Source organism: Thamnophis sirtalis, unplaced genomic scaffold (assembly GCF_051295495.1).
Source record: "Thamnophis sirtalis isolate CommonGarterSnake01/CBP01778 unplaced genomic scaffold, rThaSir2_p1.2 scaffold_6, whole genome shotgun sequence".
Lineage (NCBI taxonomy): Eukaryota > Metazoa > Chordata > Lepidosauria > Squamata > Natricidae > Thamnophis > Thamnophis sirtalis.
In genome coordinates this window covers 36883769-36906700 of record NW_028261386.1, presented here as the reverse complement: position 1 = coordinate 36906700, position 22932 = coordinate 36883769, and the positions used below count along the sequence as shown (strand labels likewise).

At 36.0% G+C, this 22932-nt stretch overlaps 1 protein-coding gene across 6 annotated transcripts in view; it reads left to right on the top strand.

Moving 5' to 3' along the window:
- Window positions 1-22932, top strand: part of SLC8A1 (solute carrier family 8 member A1) — a 276480-nt gene that overhangs the window by 46755 nt on the left and 206793 nt on the right. For all 6 annotated transcript variants that reach the window (XM_087717615.1, XM_087717614.1, XM_087717613.1 and 3 more), the window contains exon 2: window positions 13100-14927. In XM_087717615.1, coding sequence (XP_087573741.1) covers window positions 13138-14927 — 1790 coding nt within the window. In that variant the 5' untranslated portion in view covers window positions 13100-13137. The remainder of the gene's footprint in view (window positions 1-13099; window positions 14928-22932) is intronic.

The following is a 22932-nucleotide window of genomic DNA, read 5'->3' as shown; positions in this document are numbered from 1 at the left end:
GTTGTCTACACTCTCTCAAGATCTGAAAATGCTTCCATTCCATCCAGAATTAGATCTGATGGTGCATTAGATCTCCATGTGCTCTGTAACAAAAGTAGCATTTAAAGTCAGGATGAAAAGGGTTCTGTCCTCAAGCTGCCTTGCAAAACTGTCACAACAAATACTTAAGGCCTCCAATATATTTTTTTTATAAACTCTGTCTTCCCTTCATGCAAAAGACAACTCCTTGAATATGCAGTGGAGGCCACAAATTAAGCCTTCCACACAATAGACAGGATTGTGCACAGTCACAGATGTTCCATGGTGAATCTTTTACCATTTGTACCATAGCCTCTGTTTGCATATTGTATTGTCCAAAGCAGCAAAGAATGATATACGCTATCAAGCTTCATGATGCCAAACAATATGCAGGTATGTCAGTGACCCATTTTGTTTTCCAGTTCCATAGTCGATAAAGGTTACAACAAGTTAATCATCTCTGTTTTCTGGAAAATCTTCTAAAGCATTCAGCAATCCATTAGATTCCATAAATTCCCAGGGGCAGACCAACTTATTGGGTTACTGAAACCTTCAGGAAGAAAATGGTGAAATGAAGAATAGCCATCACCAATGGATATTCTGGCTATAATGACACAGTAACTAACTTACCCCGTGTACAGGCTATTGCAAATACTATTTCATGGCAAAAAACTAAATTGAGGATGTGCCCAGTCTTAGCTTTTGATTCAATGATAGTTAAAACAGAGTCATCGTTGTCATCCCAGGTTGGCCTGTGTAGGGCATCTTCAACTTACTTAGTTAACCCTTATGATTCCAGTACATTTGAGGCATATTTAAAATAGAAAAAAATTATTCTATTGAACAATTTTTAAAATTATTTTGAGTGCACGAAATATGTGTTTTCTCTACAACTAAAATATGCTGCCTTGAAGAAGTCTGTGTGGAAGGAATATAACAGAGGTGTAAAAATAAATATAATTGTATGGCCTAGTGCTGTGATAATGCTGCTAGAGAAACTGTGATATCATTAGAATTAGCAGAAGCGTTTTACTGCTATGCTGCTGATTTCTTAATAGAACACGAAACATGAGTTGAATGGGTAGTCTTGCTGTGTTCTGAATACAGCCCTTTTAAGTAGTTCCATATTTCCTATAAATATATGAATTAAAGCCCTGACATTATACAAGAGATAACAGTTTGATATCTCTAGTATGGTTAGTTCAAGCATGTTTTAAATAGACATTTTTGAAAAATCTGTATTATAATTTCTGTGTATTTCTATATGTGAATCAGTACAAAGAATCTTTAAGTAAATATTCTTTTTCCAAATCTTGCAACTGCAACTGAAATACACCTGCGAACTGTCACCTGGGAAATGGCCTCCTGAGAGAAGCTTGTCTGTTACCTGCCTTGTTATTCTTCCAGAGCCAGACACATTCTTAAAAAACAAGTCAGACTTTTAAACACTTTTACCTTTTATTTTATTGATAAGGCTTTTTATTATGTAATGTGCTATTTATTGTACTCTTTTTAGATTGATTTCTATATTTTGTTCTATTGTGTTCTGATCTTGACATTTCCAAAGTAGCATACAATAACCCCACTGAAGAATGTGGCATATATGATGAAGATCAAATATATATATTTGCATATTACATTAATGTCAATACTTTTTACATTAAAGAACTATATTATGTTTGTTAAAAAGAAGGGAAGGCCTGAAGGCATTGCTGTTTATAAGTCACACAATAGAAGTGTTTTTGTGTGGAATTGGGTTTTTTGTGAGAATCTGTCCTGCATTGAATATTATTTTTCTCTAAATGCAGACACTTGTTACATTTAAATAAATGTTTTGGATGTCAGATTCCCATCTATGAAGTTAATTTATCTTGTACTATTTTGTTCCAAAACTACTTTTGATCTAAGTTACAATTTAGCCATTCAATATTTCCTACCACACTTTGTCAACCCAATGAGAAAATGACTATGCCTTCTACTGCTTAATAAATGCCTCAATTTTCTGGAGATTGAGGATCCCTGAATAAATGGAAAGACTATTGCTTTATAATTGAACATCCTTAAAAATGAACATTTGTTTTTAATTTTAAGATAGGTTCAGCATTTATTTATTCATTCAGTTATTCAATTTATGTGGTTGCCCACTTGCTAGGGGACTTGAGGCAACTAATAAAAACACCAAATGCTGTAAAAGAAACATAACATAAAACCATAGCTATAAAAAACATTTCACTGGGGACCAGACATAGAATCTATATAGTTACTAGAGCTTTATCCTGGCCCAACCCAGGTCTACAATCTCCCATGGCAATGCATACCCACACTTTTCTTGGATTGTCAAGATTAATCCATATACATAAAGAAAAAGCTGGAAAAAAATCAGTGTGTATCAGTCCTGCAGAAGAATCAAAGTTAAGTCAAAATTCATAGGTACTCAAGCCAAATTTGTATGCAGCTATTGACTAACTGTTTAGAATTTTTTAGCACTTCCTAAGATGTTGATGCCTTCCCTGTTTGCAATTTATATTGTTTCACATTTAGTAAGACCATTTTCAACTTTTCTGTCTTATCAGAATAACAAGACAGTGCCTATCCCAAATAATGGAACTTCTGTTTATAAACTATTCAGGCAGCAGCATCTCCTATTGTCTTTCAGAAGTGTGTAAATCCAAGGCCTTTAATATTTTGTCTGTTTTAACATTATGGATACATTGTTTTAGATACATTTTAGTTTATTATTGTCCATCTTTAATTTGCAGAAGTTGTTTGATTGAAAAAAGACTTTTCATGAACTGTAGCTTGTTTTATCGTCTGAATCTAACAAATTGTGGTTAGTCTGGAGTGTAGAATACTTTAAGTAAGTCAATTTCATAAGATGGACCATAAAGCTAGATGATTTAGGAAAATATAATTCAGTTTAATCATGATTTAGTGATCAAATGTAATGGTTAGCCATAGTTAATATCAAGAGCCCTTGGTGCAGTGGTTAAGGCATTAGGCTGGAAACCAGGAAACTCTTGAGTTCTAGTCCTGCCTTAGGTCCAAAGCTAGCTGGGTGACCTTGAGACAGTTACTTTCAGGTCTAGGAAGCAGGCAATAGCAAATCACTTCTGCAATCTTGTTAGGAAAACTGCAGGGATTTGTTCAGCCAGGAATCAACACTGATTCAAAGACAGAAAAAAAAGCTTAATTTAAATTAGACGAGATAGCTACTGATCTCCTTGCAGCCATGCCAAAGGAAAGAGGGGTGAACATGAGCCAGAGAATTGCCTTGACTCATTCTTGTTATGGTAAATCATAGGTTATTACACTGTCTGAATACAGCTTTAGCGTGGATTGCAGTTATATGGCTCTCCGGGCATTCTAGAAACTATAGATTAGATGTAAAAATTAGCAAGCTGGAAAATGCAGGTATTTGGCTTTTCATTTCATACTTGGCTAACATTTTTACATATGTTAGTATGTAAAAATCGTAACTGCAAAGACATCTTTAATACAGAAGCAATCTGAAGTTACTGTTTCATTTGGTATATGAATCAGGAACCATCTGTATGCAAAGCATGTGCTGAGTCATTGAGCCATGGCTCTTTCCACAGCATAGGATTTCACAGGAGGCCGTTAGCATCTTGCATACAGTCCTGAGTTTTCCTCCTGCTCCCCCCACCCTGTGGCCCAGTTATGAGGAGTATTTTAAATATAACAGATTTGTTAGATTGATCAGATGTATTCAAGAAGCTTTTTTTTGCATTAAATTCAGGGGTACAACATATTCAGACTCATAGAGTTCATACACCACATTTTTCCTCATTTACATTAACAACTTTTCTTTTTTCCCTCCAACCTGTAATATAGTATAACAAAAAGACAGCTAACAAGGTACAATCTTAATAATTTCTGGTCCGTTAAAATTTTATTCAGAAAGTTCTAGAATTAAAATGATACATGTAAATGAATCTTCAAGCCAACAGTGGGGTGATTTATTCATCAATTCTGGTACAGCAATTTTGGCCATATGTCCAGTCTTTTAAAGGTTTTGGAGTTGGTCTGAATTGCACTATGACTCAATTTGTATCACCTTGCACACTGACCCATGGTGCAATCATTCCTTTTGGAGCCCCCCCCCCCAATTCTTGCTGCAAGGATTTCACATTTACACCCGCTTTGCTTCTTCAGAATTTTTGCATAATTTGTGGACATACAGAGTCCGTCTCTGAGCAAGTATAACAGATTAATCATTTTAAAGAAAACAAGTGTTATAGTTAAAGTCAATTGTACATGATGGTCAAATGTATTATCACTGAGGGTAATTTGTTTAAATAATGTTTTGTGTTAAATTGTTTTCTCTTTTCCTTTTTTCTTTTTGTCTCTCTTTTTCCACCACTCACAATAATTCACAGTTAGAGCTGATTCATTATATATGAAGCAATTGAACACCCAAGCTTATAAAAATAACTGGAGATCTGTTATTATGTTGCTGCTATCATACTAGTTCAGTTAAAGAAATGTAGCCAAAAGCTTCTATACTTGCATATAAAATAGCTGCCTAGGATAGATTGTGGGGAAAAAATATTTCTTCCATTATTTCTTTTCAACTACAAAATTAAAACATGGAATCTGACTCTAGATGAGAAAATGGTTGCTAGTCCAGACATGGTTTTGATAGTTTTCAAGACAGTGGTCAACTTACATTTTATTTTCCCGGCATGCTATCTGAATTTCGATAGCATGAATTTTAGAAAGATCGGCTTTGGCAGATGACATCACATGAATTTCCCTGGTGTAGAATTCGACTGTTAGACATGATAAGTCTGAATTCTAATTCACATCATAGGAATTTTTCTTATACTCAGTCTAATTACAGTATCTCTGTCTGTGAGCCTTATTACTGTATTGTTAATGTACAGGTAGTCCTTGACCTACAACAGTTCATTTAGTGACTGTTGAAAGTTACAATGGCATTGGAAAAAAGGGACTTATGACTGTTTTTCACACTTATGACCATTACAGCATCCCCATGGTAACATGATCAAAATTCAGCTGCTTGGCAACTGACTCATATTTATGATGGTTGCAGTGTCCCGGGTCATGTGATCACCTTTTGTGACCTTCTGACAAAGATAATGGGGAATACAGAGTCAACTGCAGTGATTTACTTAACAACTCTAGCAAGAAAAATTATAAAATGAGGCAAAACCCATTTTAATGAATGTGTCATTTAGCAACAGAAATTTTAGGCTTAATTGTAGTTGTAATTCGAAGACTACCTGTACTTCAAAAGTCCTTTGATAATTTATACTTTGTTTTATTTTATTTTATTTTTAATTTTCCTTTGGGAAAATTTGTATGAAAAAAGTTTTAAAAAGTTTTACCCAAACAAGTTTTTGTTATTTAACATAATTCCCGGTAGCAGAGAAAATGGCAGCAAAAGCAGTTTGCTAGCAAAACTTAGACCATTACTGAAGAGATCTCATGTGATAAAGGACAAGACAGTAGAATCAGAAAAGAGATGGAGCATCTGGTCTTACAGGTTATAGGTAGAAGCTAAGGAGAAAGATACAGTAATTTGTTCTGGTTATCATTAGAAGCTTTGTCAAAAATCCATAAAATTAATCAATGTGGCTATGCTTTCCTGTAGCACAGAAAATGTGAGAATTCAGAAATAAAGGATTATGTAATGTTTGATGTGTTGAATGAGTGTCATAACAATGACAGTGTACAACAATTAAGACTCACCTTTGGTGAGATGGGCAGTATTCAAACAAACAAACAATTTGGATACATCAAGTGTTTATAGTAACAGTTGTTGTACGAGGGAGATGGGTGTACTTTAAACATAAGTAAAATACATAAAGCAGAGAAACCCAACTTGTGTCTTGCTAATTTAATATAAAGTAGAATGCTGGAGATATGTCATTAGCAAAAGAAAGAAGGGTCCCTATGTTTTCCCAGCCTCCCCCCCCCCCAGTAAATATAGGATATAGTTTTAATTTCAGAACTTCATCCAAGTAGAAATTGCTGAGAATGGCAATAAATGCTATAATTTAATACCCCCACCCCCATATAAACACATATTATATTTTATATTAAACTCTGGCTTTAATGGGCTGGCTTATTACCATCTGTTGTATATTTGTTTTCCTAGCTATTCCTGTTACATTCTATTTCAGGTTAACTTTACAAATTATACTGATTTATCTTTATTTATTTATTTTTATTTCACATTTCTAAACCACTCACCTCCCCCACTTTTCAATTGTTTTCTATTTGCTGTCACTTTGAAGGTTTATTTTCTGCCTTATGCATTTTGTATTTATTTTCACAAATTGGCGGTTTCCAGTAAAAATGTTATAGGTTGTGGTCATGTGACTGTGGGACATTACAGACTTCTGTAAATGTAGGGTAGTTGCCAAGTACTTGAAATGCAATAATGCAACCGTGGGGTGACTGTCAGACCCTCAAATCTGGGTCATTTGGGGTAGGGTGTTTGTAACTTCGAATGGTCATGAAGCAACCAGTCGTAAGGCAAGGACTACCTATATTTGTATCATTGAATATAAGTAGAACCCTCTTCTTAGATTTACATGTAATTGCTTGGGGAAAATGTTTTCCTTTTACTGTTCAGTGATAAGTTGGATTTTTGCTCTCTGCACAAAATCCATTCCAGCAATATTCTGCCCAAGGCAGTAGAAGCAACTTTCAAAAGTGGAAGAACTTTCAAAATCAAATTAGATTGGGAGAGGAGTTGTTGGAGTTTTCTTCCCTTTGCCCCATTAATTTATAAAATCCATTACTATTGGCTAAATCTGTAGTCCCACCCACAGTAACTCCTTGGGTCTGACCCTTTGCTACAGTCTTACTTTTGTATATTTTTCTTGTAGGGGCTGCCCTGTGAGCCTGTGTTAAATAAATGACCCAAAGAGGTGAGAATGACCTCTTTGTTAAGCATAAAGCAAAAGCTAGCTGCTCAATTGCGATCTCAAGTTCCCAGCAGCCAGCTTTTTAAAAATCAGATTTCCCACTATAATTTATGTAACTAATGGAGTGCCAAAGATAGCATCCATAGACACCTCCTGCTTTGCCCCTTCTATAGTTCTGTTATGTGAATCTATGCATTGTCCCCTGAGCCCTAAGTTAACATTGTACTTTAGTTGTGAAGAGCCTTTTTTGTCAGCAAAAATTAGCTTCTGCCGTCGTCTGTGTATTTTGAGCCTGTCAGGAAAGCACCTTTCCCAAGTCACTTTTAATGCCACAATTTGCATAAATAATAGTTAAGTGATGCCACAGATGGCATCTATTAACACCTCCTGCTCTCACCAAGCAAAGGAAGTAAGCAACTTCTTTTTGGTCAGCAAATTTTGCTAATGCTGCCTGCAGTATGAACAAGAGGAGCTACCAAACACATTAAAAATAAGTGCAGAACTAAGTAGGTACTTACTTTCACAGGATTGCCAGAAAGGTAAAACCAGCTCCTTTATTACACAGTAGTGCTTAAAAGTTTGTGAGTCCTTTTGAATTTTCAATATTTTTACCTAAATATGATCTAAATGTGATCGCTTTTCCACACAAATCCTCCTAACTAAAGAGAACCCAATTAAACAAATGGATCAAGAACATACTTGTTCATTCATATGGGAGAGATCACAGTTTATGTTGTTTATGCAGAAACACTGAAAGTTCAAAATGATTCATAAACTTTTAAGCACCACTGTATTTTATTATTTGTTAAGTATATTTGCATCCTATCTCACCGTTTTTACTTTCATTGCAAAGAAACTGTGTACTCAGTGGAGAGTAATATTTAAAATGTTATATTAAGACTAAGGTTGCCTCCAGAGGTACTTGGTCTGGGACTCCCAGAGCTCCTTTTTACAATGAGCAAGGTCCCTGGGCAATTGCTTGCTGATCAGCACTGGGTACACTTCAATGAAACAAGTCATATATCCTGTTTACTCTGGTTTTAGGCCTAATTTGTAACATAAACTGCCGTGCTTGATTTTCATGTTGGATGACCTACCCTGGGAAAGGGACAAGAGGGGTAGAACTTGATTCAGTGTCTTAGACATCTCTTCAATACTACTGACCATGGTTTCTTTTGGGACAGAAAAACCATCTAGGACAGAACCATTCTAGTTCTGCTTTTGCTTGAATGGCCAGTTATCACTGTTCCCTCTAAGGTGCGCGCCTGCGCGGCTGCGCACCTCGCAAGAAAAGCCCGTGCAGCAGATTCTATCTGCCGCGCAGAGTTTTCTGTAAAGCAAACGTGGGGAAGTTCTTTGCAGGCGCCTAGAACTGGCCGCCTGCAAAGGACCTCCCCAGACTTGTTTTGATGAGCCGCCAGTCTTCTTGCTTCTTCTCCTTCACCAGCAAAGCTCCCGCAGCGGCGCCTCTCCCTCCACGCGGAGCACCTGAGCTGGCCCCCGCGTTATCCCTCCCCCTTCCTCCTCTGCCGTGCTTTTGAGGCCGCGGGAGCTAGTAGGAAAGCGTCGGAGGTGGAGGCGGCGGCAGGGATAACCCAGAGCCCAGCTGAGCTGAGGTGCTCCGAGCGGAGTCAGCTGGGCTCTGGGTTATCCCTGCCGCCGCCTCCACCTCCGCCGCTTTCCTACTAGCTCCCGCGGCCTCAAAAGCACGGCAGAGGAGGAAGGGGGAGGGATAACGCGGGGGCCAGCTCAGGTGCTCCGCGTGGAGGGAGAGGCGCCGCTGCGGGAGCTTTGCTGGTGAAGGAGAAGAAGCAAGAAGACTGGCGGCTCATCAAAACAAGTCTGGGAAGGTCCTTTGCAGGCGGCCAGTTCTAGGCGCCTGCAAAGAACTTCCCCACGTTTGCTTTACAGAAAACTCTGCACGGCAGATAGAATCGGCCGCGCGGGCTTTTCTTGCGAGGTGCGCAGCCGCGCAGGCGCGCACCTTAGAGGGAACAGTGCAAAGGAGTGGAGGGAGGGAGGGAAGGGAGGAAGGAAGCCCTGCCCCCTGTGAAAAAAACTGAAGATGGAGCAGTGAATGAATAAACCATAAAAGCAACAAACAGTTAATGGGTAAGTAAGCTGAGGAGCAAGTTCTCAACTAAGGAAGAAATATAAGAAAGAAATATAAAAAGCTCAATATGCCAAAACACTTATTTTAGTCTTCATTTAATTACTTGTATTGTAGTCTGATGTAACATCTTTTTAAAGTTAACGTTAGTTAGAAAAGATAGGGTACAAAACTTAAATAATAAAAAAATTGTACATTCATTTTGAAAAATAAATGCAAGACTTGATTAATTTCATATCTTTATTTAAAATAGTTTTGGCATGGCATATGATTTTATTGACTCAGTTGGAAATGATGTGGATGTTGTATCTGATTCTGAGGTATATATATTCTTAAGTAACATAACATATAGCATATTGTCCAAACTTGCTAGACTATTTAATTGATCTTACTACTTTAAAGGGGGAGAGTTTTTTATGTTGCATTTATATATTATATTTATTACATTTATATTCCACATTATATATTTGTATTGTTATTTTAGTGTATATTGTCAATTTCGATAGATATTATATTGATATATCAATACTGATTTTAATCATACTAAATAACAATTACTGCTATTATTTATCAGCATTACATATTTACAGTTTTTAATATTCAGTTAGTCATATTTTAGAATAATAGCGTTATTTTTTAATAGGATAATTGGCAAAATCTAATTCACATGTGATGGGTTGCATTCCAAAGGAATGTGAGAGGACAGGTTGCCTGCAAAATGCCAGGACCCAGGACCCTGTTGGTGCCATGTCTCTCTCTAGCCAGTCTAACAATCTAAAAGCTGAGCAGAGAGCCTTTTTTTTTCAGGGTGAGGGGAAAAGTATAGTGTTTGAGTGGCACTTTTCATGTCTGGCATTCATCGGGCTGAAACCTCGCTCGCAATTGGCGCTTGACGCTTGGAAGGTTGCGCAAATGTCCAGCAGACGCGACAGCAGTTCAAACTGTGGCTCTCTTAGGTGCTCAGGCATGAAACTGTGCAGCTCACACACTATACTTTTCCGCTCACACTGAAAAAAAATTAGAGGGAACATTGCCAGTTATTATAATAACTGCATTATTTTTAACATCTACATGAAACTTATGTAGAAGGTTATCAAGGACAGGGTGGAGTGTCACCAAATATGCAGGTGACACCCAGCTTTAGTTTTCCATTTCATCTAACATAGATGAGACGGTAGAAGTTCTGAATGAGTGCCTGGGCAGGGTAATGAGAGCTTATTAAATGAGATTCAATTCAAAGAAGATGGAAATAATCGTTCTTATGAGTGGTTTGCCTGCCCAAGTAAGTGATATTTATCCTGTTCCAAAAGTAGTTGTGCTTCACTTAAGGAACGGATATTGCCTCAGGAGCTTGGAGCGCCCTTTATCAGCTTAAGCTGATATACCAAATGTGCCTCTAACTAAATATAGTTTTACAACAATTGTTCATATTCTGTTAAGTTTCCACATCGACTATTGTAATGTATTACAGTATATGTGGGACTGTTTTAAAAATATGATCCAGAATCAGCTACTTCAAAGCATGGCAGTTAAACTGCTGACTGTAAGTATTCAATATTAAGCTCCATTGCATTTGCCATCTAAACTTCCCAGTCTACAGTAATTCAAAAATTCCACTATAATTATAATTAGCAGCAGCAGCAGCAATAATAGTTAGATTTGTCTACCATTTTTCTGCAGGAACCAACAGTTTAAACATCTTACACAAAATTAATCTTAGTTGCCTCTAGGCAAGATGGGAGGCACAGAGGACTAATCAATAAAATAATAAATAAATAAATAAATAAATAAATAAATAAATAAAGTTATGTGAAGCAATATTTTCTCAAATGCTTATGAATTAGGATTCACTTCGAGCAGTGAGAAAGTCTTTTGATTGTGGTGCCTTATTTGCGAACACTAGTGTTGTATTACTGTTTTGAAATATTAGACAAAAGCCTTTTTATTTTTATTTTTCAGGTATTTTAAAAGCCATTTTAATGGTTTAGAATGTTAGTGTTCTAATTGCTATTTTATCACTGTGATTTCATGCTATAGTCATTATCATTATTGATGTTCAAAATAGATCTTACTGACACAATCGTTGTTTATAACTACCTCAGTGGATTGATTACAGTATACAACCTAAAAAACATGTAATGTCATACTTATTTATTTATTCTAATTTTATGCTGCACATCAAAAGGCCTCTGTAGTGTAAAGTCAATTAAAGCCTACTATAAAAAGCAAACCTTTATAAATGTTTGTAAACATTTTATAAAATATATAAAATATTGTATAAATCATTTGAAAATACAAAATAGTATTACAAATTAGATAAGAACAAGCATCAATAGTGTGAAAATGCTTTGGACATTCCAACAAAAGTGGAAAGAATCTATGGCTGCTGCAGCCAGGGAGATGTCTTTACTTCTGCTTCCAGTTTTGTTAATGAGAATCAGTCTCTCTTTGTTGTGAGCAATATATAACAAGTTATCAAGTGGAAGTAGAATTATATTGCAATAGAAAGATGATCGAATACCTGCCTTGAGAATTGCTTCTTTCATGGTTGGATTTCAGAGCCGAGGTAGCGCAGTGGTTAGAGTGCAGTACTGCAGGTTACTTCAGCTGACTGTTAGGTGCAGTTCGGCAGTTCATATCTCACCGGCTCAAGGTTGACTCAGCCTTCCATCCTTCTGAGGTGGGTAAAATGAGGACCCAGGTTGTTGGGGGCAATATGCTGATTCTGTAAACAACTTAGAGAGGGCTGTAAAAGCACTATGAAGCGGTATATGTCTAAGTGCTATTGCTATCTGGTATAGAGCACTACCTAGAGTAGGGACTAGAGGTATTTGTAATAACAAGATGTGACAATGTCTCCAGAGTCTTCCTTTATTTTATTTTATTTTTTAAAAAAGTCAGACCTATTGAGTCCTTGGCTCAACAATGCTGGGAATTGATGTGATCCCCTGCTATTCCCAAGAAGCTTCTGTGAGGTCTCTGATATCAGAACTCTTAAAATTGTTTTAATTTTTGCCTTGAGATGTATCCTGACAATTCCATGGACTTTTATTTTTATCTAGGATTTTGTACTTTCTATTTTTAGGTTTTGTATTTCTTTGCTACTAATCCTGAGAAAGCTCAAGACAGGGTATAAATATCCTACATAAATAAATCAGTTTATTCCCTTTCATGTCTTAAATGTATGAAGCCATATTGTTTCGATAAAAGGGCTGTGGGACTGGGCTACTGATTTGAAACCCAAGTATGCCTAGTGGTTTGATACTGTTTTCAATGTTAATGTTTTAACCATGGAAGTTTATGCATTTGTTTTATGTAAGAATGATTTCAAGTGTCAGATTGATGAGATCTGGGAAATATTATTAAAAATAAAATACTGCTTACTTAGACTTTTCAATAACTGTACATGCTGACTATTATGGATCAGTTAGTAGATAAAAGATATAATGCAAAGAATAGAAATAAATAATTCTGAGAATGATCATAGAAAGAAAGTTTGGACTTGGCTCTGGGGATTTCCATACATATCTTAGACAGTATGGAAAACAATTCAAGCTTTGTCATATCTAGCTTGACTAGTGTTTCTCAACCTTAGTAACTTTAAAATGTATAGACTTCAACTCCCAAAATTTCCCAGCCAGCCTCGCTGGGAGTTGGTCCATACATCTTGGAAACACTATATGTAACTGTTCTGTATGATACATGTTACTGAATATAGCATTGTATTTTATTTATTTACAAAACAGAAAATACAATTTCAGCAATGATATAGCTGTATCTTCAATAGCTTATACCATTAACCTATGCCATTGTTTCAATGACTTTAATCTGACTCCAAGTTGAATAGAAAAGTATTATCTGAGAGTAGACCTATAGATTTAAAAATATAATTCAGCAATTGAAAATGACTTTATGGACTTCAGTTTTGTAAATTCAGGTTTTTTTCCCTAGAAGGTAAAAGATTATGTAAAATTGTGACCTTATAGACAGAAAAAAGCTATAGCTTTCTTCAGTTGATTGTTGATAATATATTTCACATTTTTGTATTCTGCAGATTAGAAAAGCTTTGGAAATTGGTCTGACAGAACAATCATGAATGGATTAAGGAATTCAACTGCCTTGCCTGGTGGTCTTCTCCTTTTAATTGTTGCATTTTTGCTATGCCATGTGGACAAAGTACATACAGAACATCAACCTGAAGAAACCAACCATTCAGCAGAATGTTCTGGTTCCTATATCTGTAAGAAAGGTGTAATTTTGCCAATTTGGGAACCTCAAGATCCTTCATTTGGTGATAAAATAGCAAGAGCTACTGTATACTTTGTGGCCATGGTCTACATGTTTCTAGGAGTATCTATTATAGCAGATCGTTTCATGTCATCCATAGAAGTTATTACTTCCCAAGAGAGAGAGATAACAATCAAGAAACCCAATGGTGAGACCAGCAAGACAACAGTAAGAATTTGGAATGAAACTGTATCAAACTTAACATTGATGGCTTTGGGCTCTTCTGCACCTGAGATCCTCCTATCTGTCATTGAAGTGTGTGGCCATGGCTTCAAGGCAGGAGACCTTGGGCCAAGCACTATTGTAGGAAGTGCTGCCTTTAATATGTTTGTCATTATAGCCATTTGTGTTTATGTTGTTCCTGATGGAGAAATCAGGAAGATTAAGCATCTTCGTGTGTTTTTTGTCACTGCAGCTTGGAGCATTTTTGCCTATACTTGGCTGTATTTAATTTTGTCAGTTATATCACCTGGGGAAGTAGAAGTCTGGGAAAGTTTACTCACTTTCTTCTTTTTTCCTATCTGTGTCGTGTTTGCATGGGTTGCTGATCGAAGGCTTTTATTCTACAAGTATGTATACAAGAAATACAGAGCTGGAAAGCAGAGAGGCATGATAATTGAACATGAGGGTGAAGGGCCACAATCTAAGGCTGATATTGAAATGGATGGAAAGATAGTTAATTCCCATGTTGAAAGTTTCTTGGATGGCACTCTGGTCCTAGAGGTGGATGAGAAGGATCAAGACGATGAAGAAGCAAGGAGAGAAATGGCTAGAATCCTTAAAGAACTGAAACAGAAGCATCCAGACAAAGAGATTGAACAGCTAATAGAACTAGCTAATTATCAAGTTCTGAGTCAGCAACAAAAGAGTCGCGCCTTTTATCGCATTCAGGCTACTCGGTTAATGACTGGAGCTGGTAACATATTGAAGCGACATGCAGCTGACCAAGCACGAAAAGCAGTCAGCATGCATGAGGTCAACTGTGAAGTGGCAGACAATGACCCTGTCAGTAAGGTCTATTTTGAGCAGAGCACCTACCAGTGCCTTGAGAACTGTGGCACAGTAGCTCTAACAATTGCCCGTCGAGGTGGTGATTTGACCAAAACAGTCTTGGTTGATTTCAGAACAGAAGATGGTACAGCCAATGCAGGGTCTGATTACGAGTTTACAGAAGGAACAGTGGTATTTAAGCCAGGTGAGACGCAAAAAGAAATAAGAGTTGGTATAATTGATGATGACATATTTGAGGAAGATGAGAATTTCCTTGTTCACCTCAATAATGTGAAAGTGTCAGAACGATCTGAGGAAGGTGTTCTAGACGGCAACCACGTTGCAACTGTGGCTTGTCTGGGGTCACCTGCTACAGCGACTGTTACAATCTTTGATGATGATCATGCTGGCATATTTACTTTTGAGGAACCAGTCACTCATGTAAGTGAGAGCGTGGGGACCATGGAAGTGAAAGTGCTACGGACATCTGGAGCTCGAGGAAATGTTATTGTGCCATACAAAACAATTGAAGGCACAGCCAAAGGAGGTGGAGAGGACTTCGAGGACACCTGTGGAGAGCTTGAATTTCAGAATGATGAGATTGTGTAAGTAGTATTTAAACTTTTGGGGCTTATAAGTGTTTGTTTGCTTGCCTATCTGATAAAATATTCTATTCAGAGCATTTCATAATTAATGCTGCATCAAAAGCTGAAGAGGCTTGTATAGTGACATTACTTTAAAATATAGCTCAAAAATGCTATTGGACTGTCCTGAAGATTTTGTGTGTGTCATGAAATAGTATGTGTGTGAAAGAGTGAGTCTATCAAAAAGAGTGAATTCTGAATGTGCAAATATAAATGCAAGTGTTTTGCATTGAAGCTACTTCATCAACCTTTCAGAAATTCAAGTCATTATTAAGTGAAAATAATAAAAAGCAGTATTGAAAATTGTAGTTTCGTTTTGTAAGCACAGACATATCCTGAACTCATCTCGGAGTCAAGAAGACCTTATATTTAGAACTAACTTAGGATGGGTCTATAACTATGACTAATAAATACAGTTAAGTTGATGGGTCTATAACTATGACTAATAAATACAGTTAGGTTGCAAGTTCAGAGAGAGTTGTCATTAGCCTTTGTGACATTATGAAACATTTATAGTTTGCACTTTGAAGTGAATGTTACCATGTGGGGAAAGATCCAATTAGGCAAGTTTGACAGTTTACAAATATGAAAGCAGTTAAAAAGGAAGCACTGCCGATAAGTATTTCCTGACTGCTAGGAAACTTTTCTTCTCTCACTTTTTTCCCATATATGTATGGAATCCTAACACACAAATACACACATTTTTTTTCAGCTGATACTTTTACCTGGGTTCTCATAAAGAAAAAAGTTATAATGTGTAGTTTAAATATTTGCTCAGGCAATGGCAGCCAGGATCAAGCCTCCATTTGATCATGAAGCTTACTGGGTAACTCTGGGCCAGCCCAAACTATCTTACAGTATGGCTGATAATAGATAATGTTGTTAGAATAAAAAAGGCCAAAGTTCTATAGCCATGGGTTTTGGGCTTAAAGTGTGGTCGGAGCTGCTGTCTTTCTATAAATCTTGGTCGGTGGGTGTGGAGTGCTGGCTTTGTTTCAGTAAATGGAATGATTGGTTGTGTGGTTGTATCATGATTGGTAGATTGGTGCTGATTAGTGCTGGCTGTGTGTCCGTTGTTTGTTTCGTGTTGTGATGGCCTGGGTAGTGGGTGGGGCTCATTTGCCAAGACAATCTCAATCTTACATGGGAAAAGACCCAAATACAATAAGACCAGCATACCTACACCCGTAAAAATCTACGAAAAGATTGTCTTGGCAACATTTCGGCAAGGTCTCACTCGCCATCTTCAGGCTGGAGATGGCGAGTGAGACCTCGCTGAAACGTTGCCAAGACAATCTCAATCTTTCATGGGAAAAGACCCGAATACAAGAAGACCAGCATACCTACACCCGTGAAAATTTACGAAAACAAATATATGTATAACTTCAACAAAATAGCTGGACTATGTAAATTGATTCTGCTTGCTTAAAGCCTAACACGGGCAGATCATAATCTCAACACCTAGTCTTAACACATGAAACATATGTGCTGAATCCAAGGACATTTTGTATAATTCTATGAAATTGAGCCATATTAAGCCGTGAGTGCATAAGACCTCTCCTTATATGTATATATATGTACGTATGTATGTATATGTATGTGTGTGTGTATACACCACAGCAATAAACTAAGTCTTTGATTTTCTTCCTGAATGCATAATGTGTCAGTGAAATATGTATAAGGGCAGTTGCAATAGGAAATTATGTAAAATTTTAAACCACTCACTTCCTGTATTCTAAATCTTGAATTGTGTGGAAAGACATAAAAAGAGAAACAATCCTTTGTATTCTATAAAATACAAAGAAAAAACAACAATACCAGGATGTAAAAGTATTTACGTTATAAACAAATTAAGATAGCTGTCTGCTGATTAAGTGGAGTGCATATAAAATGAAATCTCTGTATGATCACTGAGGAGTGTTAGAAAGGCAGAGCATCTTTGTAAGCACCAGTCTTTGATCTTGCGACTTGTCAGCTGACTTAGCGAATCTGTGCTTCATTTTTTATTAAAGATGCATGACCTTTTATCAGATGCAAATTAAAAAATGTCCTTCAGTCTTTTTGAAAAGAAAAAGATACAGAGGAAATGAGACTAATGTAATATTTTCCATAACTTTATGAAAGATTTGCTGCTGGCTATAAAAGAATGCAGATTGCATTCATTAAAGGTATCATTGTGCTTGTAGCAGTTAATGGGAAAATAGGAAAGAAAATGATATCCAAAATAATGCATTTTAAGAGATTTTTGCACTGTTGGCATTCCTTTTTCTTTCCGATATTTGGCATATACAGTTCTTACAACTATCATCATATAGAAAAATGAAGTTCCAAATTATTTTTTGTCAGTTTATCAATAATACCTAAAAGAAAACTTTCATTAATATTTCCACACGCGCACACACACACACATTCTTATAAAAACTTTTCTTTCAAACTGTAATTCAAAGTAAATCTTAATCCACGTATTTTCCTATTGATCTAACATTTTTTCCTTAGGCTTTTCATCCATTTTATCATACAATCCTTAACATATTCATCTTCCAAGTTCTTCCTAAATAGTATTTTATAAACTTTAGAAATCATGATTATTCCTGAACATAAATTCCATTCAAATTCAGATTTGTCAGCTGCAAAAACAAAACATTTTTATCAAGTTTAAACCTTTCTTCTTGCAATAACAATAGATGATACGTAATCCATTTGGATTCAATTAATATCACTTTCCAGTGTGATGATATCCACAATGATGTCTTAGTGGAAAGTCTTCTTTTATACTTCAACCAGATACAATCAATCAACTGCCTAATAAAATGATTCTTAAAATCTATGTTAAACTTTATCTTATTATATCATAAATAATCTCAGATCAAAGCCTTCAAGATTTAACAGCCTTTGATTCTCAGAGTCATCCAGTCTTTCAACCGTACCAAACAAAATGCAACATAATACGATCTAAGGTCAGGCAAACCAAGATCTCCCCCTTCTTTCTCATTTTGTAAAAGTTTATATTTACAGTAATTCTTGATTTTTTTATTTTGTCAGATAAATTTTAAAAATATCCTTCTGCCATTGTTTAAAGGAGAGATCTTTAATGAAAATTAGCATAGCATAGTATAGCACAGCACCTTGGAGGTCTTCTAGTCCAGCCCAATGCTCAAGCAGGAGAACCTATACAATCCCAGACAAGTGACCGTCCAGTCTCTTCTTAAAAATCTCCAGTAATGGAGCACCCACAATTTTTGAATGCAAGCTGTACCACTGGTTAATTGTCCTTGCTGTTAGGCAGTTCCTCCTTAATTCCATGTTGCTCGGTTTCCAACTATTATTTCTTATCCTGCCCTCTGGTGCTTTGGAGAATAATTTGACCCTCTCTTCTTTGTGGCAGCCCCTCAAATACTGAAATACTGCTATCATGTTACCCCTAATTCTTATTTTTTCTAGACTAGCCAGACCCAAAATCTGCAGCCATTCTTCATATGGTTTCATCTTCAGGGCTTTGTTCATCTTAGTTTCTCTTCTCTATAGTCTAAAAGAGAAATAGCATTCTGGGTAAGATAGACATTTTAACAACATAATTTTTCCCATCAGTAGTTTTTCCCATCTGGAAATCTAATTTTAGCTGACTCTACATTTTAACATAGTTGTATACAATATAGTATACAATATAGCAGTAATCTTATTGATAGTTTTATGATTTTGCTTGTAACAAGAAACCAATTATACATGATAAGCATCTGAACAGCAAATGATTTCTCAGATATGTCAGTGAATAGAACTTTTTAAAAAAGGAAGGGGGATTAAAAAGGACAGAGACACATTAGAGCTGCATGCTGGGTGAGCTTTAAGTCTAAAATTCTTAGTTAAAATCCATAGAATGTATGATCACTTATGAATATGGTTTCTTTTAGTCTCTTACATTCATTTCACCAGAATCCAATTATATAAAAAGGTTGCCTCATCCTGCATATGGATCATCCCCATCCATTATGATATGTTTTCTGTTAATTTTTTCCTCACAGCATATCAAACAACTTCAGGGTAAACTTAAAGTCATTGTTTAAATTGGAGAAAAATCTGTAATTTATTTTCTGATAGATTCAGTAACATTCTGTGGGTAAGGAAACAGAGTGTACCTTTCAAGCAGCAAGGAGTACAACTGTCTAAAATCATGATTGGTTACAAAGGCCAAAGACAAAAATATATACCATAGTTTATCTGTCAATCACAAAACAATAACCTTCAGCTAGTTCTAACTGTTTGACCAAATTTTTCTTGAAGCCCAAGCATTAACACAGAGTTTAAACTATGCCATGCGCTTGCTAATTAATGGTGTTATACTTAAAATTCCAGCTATCTGCAGGAACCTATGCTTAAATGTTAATATTAATATTCACATTACTTAAAATCTTCCACACACCACAGTTTTTGAATGGAGCAGTCTTCTAATATCTGTTGTTTTGGCAATTCCAAATATGGACATAAGCTTCCTTTTATTGGTAAGGAACACACATAATAAAACTTAAAATTATTCACCAGGGTTCAGTAATTGTGGTAGCCTGTTTTCTTCTTTCATTTTTAAAATTTTCACCAGAATGTGAGAAGTTTCAAGATTCCAATAAATCAGCTTTGTATGCTTCTGAAATTGCTCATCAAGAATTTGACATGAGAAAGAGTAATATGTTCGAATCTTAAATGCTAATACTGCTCCAAATGGAAGAAGAAAATCTAATCTCTTGGAAGGCCATTAATGAAAGGTGGAAAACAGATTTCATCAATTCTACTTCCTATCCACTGTCTGCTTCCATAAGTAAGAGCATCTTTTAAAATAGCATCAGAGGGACGTCAAAGATGGAAGAAAGAATATTTAACAATAATCCTGTCCTTTGCCTTTAAATAGAAACCTTCCTTGTATTTTCAGTCCCTCTGTGGTTTGATGGAGCCCTTCTGCTTATAGAAAATCTACCTTGGATCCAAAGCACTGTATCCATATCAGTTCTGAATGATGGAGGTAGAAATAATGATATACAGTTATTTGTGTACTGCTTTTAAATAATGCTCTAAAGGCATATACTGTGTGCTAGTTTGTGTTATAGGCTGCTATTACTGCATCAAAATTGCAGCTGTAATGATTCTTAACTGTTTTTAAGAGTAAGCTGTTGAAGAAGAAAACTTCTAATTTACCTTTCTATTTATATGGCAGAAAGAGTGATCAACCACACTCAACTGGATTATGGTATTTTCCCATTTGTGTTATAATATTTATATTATATATATTTCGAAACTTAATAAAATTATTTGCGAAAAGTTCAACTCATGTTTGAAATCCTGGAAAAACTTCCAGGAGATATGCTGGGGTGAACTATTTCTTAGAATTCTGCCATTTCCCTGCCAGGCTCCACAACTGCATTGTGTATATGCATGTAAGATCTATAATTTAGGTACTGTTCTTGATATAACACAGACAAGTATACAATGTGTCATGCTTTACAGCTTCTTGTGTTATCATACTGTCAGCTTCGCAACTTCATTCAAAACAATGAAAAGTAACATTTCTCATTTGGACATATTAAATTATTATTTACAATGTTCAGTTAAAAGATTTTAGTTATTCAACCTGTCTTTTCTTTTTTGTCCTTATATGGCTAAGAACTTTACTTGGCTTTTCAGTAGCCTGTCAGGCATGTTAACCGAAATGGGCCAGGGGAAAAAAAATAAATGAGGCCAAGGAGAAAACTAAATTTGATTATGTTTAGATTTCATTTCAATTCATTGATGTTTGATTAATTTGTTATATGGAGTAATATTATCCCCTTTTGTATCAGACTTTTATTTTCTAGTATATTAAAAAATGGATCAACTTTGAAGGGGCTATGGGCCCACCTCAGAGGCTGTTAAGGGCTTTCTGCAGAATCTTCAGTTAGAGATCTGTCTTGATTAATTTGGCCACTGCAGCCACGTCCCCTATTCGGTCAAGCCAAGCTTTCTGGGATGAAGATTTGAATTAAATGGATTCCTCAGTATAATTTAAGAGAAAGAATATTGAATCAGGCAGCCACTGATATATTCCAGAAGCAAGAAAAGTAAAAGAAAAAAATGCATTGCAGAGAACAAGAATATTGTATAGTATATACATTTGCTATTTTAAATAAAGATGCTACTTTCTGTAGTGCCAATTTCAAGACTTACCAAGTGTTAATGTAGTCATACATGTTCACTGCATAGTATGGAATATCTATCCTATAACGATTTGTGGCTTGTTACTATCCATTTTTTATCATTCATTAAAAATATAGTTCACTCTCTTTTCAGACACCTACTCACCCACCCACACAACATACAGTACTAGATCTAGCAAGTTTTTAAATTTTACTCTTTTTTTCTGTTTGGAGATTTTGCAGTAGCAGTGGGTTTTTATTTATTTTATTGTCATAGTCCAAAAGATTATGTGTGAGACGGGAGAATATGAACAGCTGAAAGACTAGAGCAAATTTCATCTTAACTGAGTAAAAATTCCTGAAATCCTTCACATGTATTGTATATTTTGAATAGTATAATTGCGTACATTAGTTCTGATTTAGAATTAGTCATATGTAAATCAGATTACTAGCTATTGATTTAAGCTATGTTGATTCATCCTGTAAAGAATGACTAATTGAAACAGGCTAAGGGAATATGTCCGTATAAACATAAGGCCATGTAGGCCTAACTTACTCTTTTAGCTTAGTATATGTTTTTTGACTTTGTCTTTTTGACCACATCATCATGGATACTATTTTGGGGGATTATGAAAATAAAATAAACAAGAACCCTCTGCTGCTGCAAAATCTCCACATGGAAAAAAAGAGTAAAATTTTTAAAAAACGTTGCTAGATCTATTAGTACTGCATCAGTAACCATACTGAAATGGTTAAGATGGCGTCAGTAACCATACAATCAGAGCCCCATCTCTTTCATTGTGAGGTTGTAGCTGCCATTTCAACTATTTCACCACCTTCCCTCCATGGACACCCATAATAGGATGGCTTGCTTTATTAAAAAAAAAAAAAGCTAGTCCTCAACTTACAATTGTGTCTTAGCAACCATTTGAAGTTACGACAGACCCTAAAGCAACTTGGAATCGAAGTTCTGATGTCATATGATCACATTTTGGACATTCAGCATCCAGCAACCCATTAACAGACATTTTACAGGATCACATGATCATGATCATCATGATTTATTATTTTTTGTCAGAAACCATTTACAGTCGGACCTTGGGTCCCAAATGGCTCAGTCCATAAACAATTTGGGTGTCAATCTAAATGTTTCACTCAGATCACGAATACATCCTCAGGTGCCGAATAAACACAGCCACGTCGCACCAGTTTTTGTATGTGCGCGCATGCACAGTCAGTCTTGCTTCTGGTCATGACCAAAATGGTTGCTGACCGAAGTCCTGGAACAGATTACAGTCAGCACCCAAGGCCTCATTGTATTTACAATTTGTAGACAATGTGTCCACTTAACAACCAGAGTGTTTGCTTAATAACTGGTGACTTGTTTAACGGTTGCCACAAAAAAGTCATAAAGTCAGGTCAGCCTCTTGATGACCTGCTTAATGTCTGGCATGACTTATGACAGTGATTCCAGATTCAATTATGATTGTAAGTCAAGGACTACCTGTAGTGATGTTTTGTAACATAAGGTTTTTTTCCTTAAATTCATGTTCTTCCAAATGCTTATTCTTATTAACACCACCCTAATCCCACTCTAGATATCCATTCCTTAATTATTCAGAAACTGCTATGCAGTTTAAACATGAGCAAGATTATCTTAAGTCATCAAAGAACTAAGTCCTAATGTGTTACGACTTAGTTCTTTGATGATTCAGGAGGTATGTTTAGGCATTTAGTTTTAATTTTTCAACCTATAGCAATTCAGTTTAATGTGATAATGAAAATTAAAATGGCATGCTGACATTTGATAT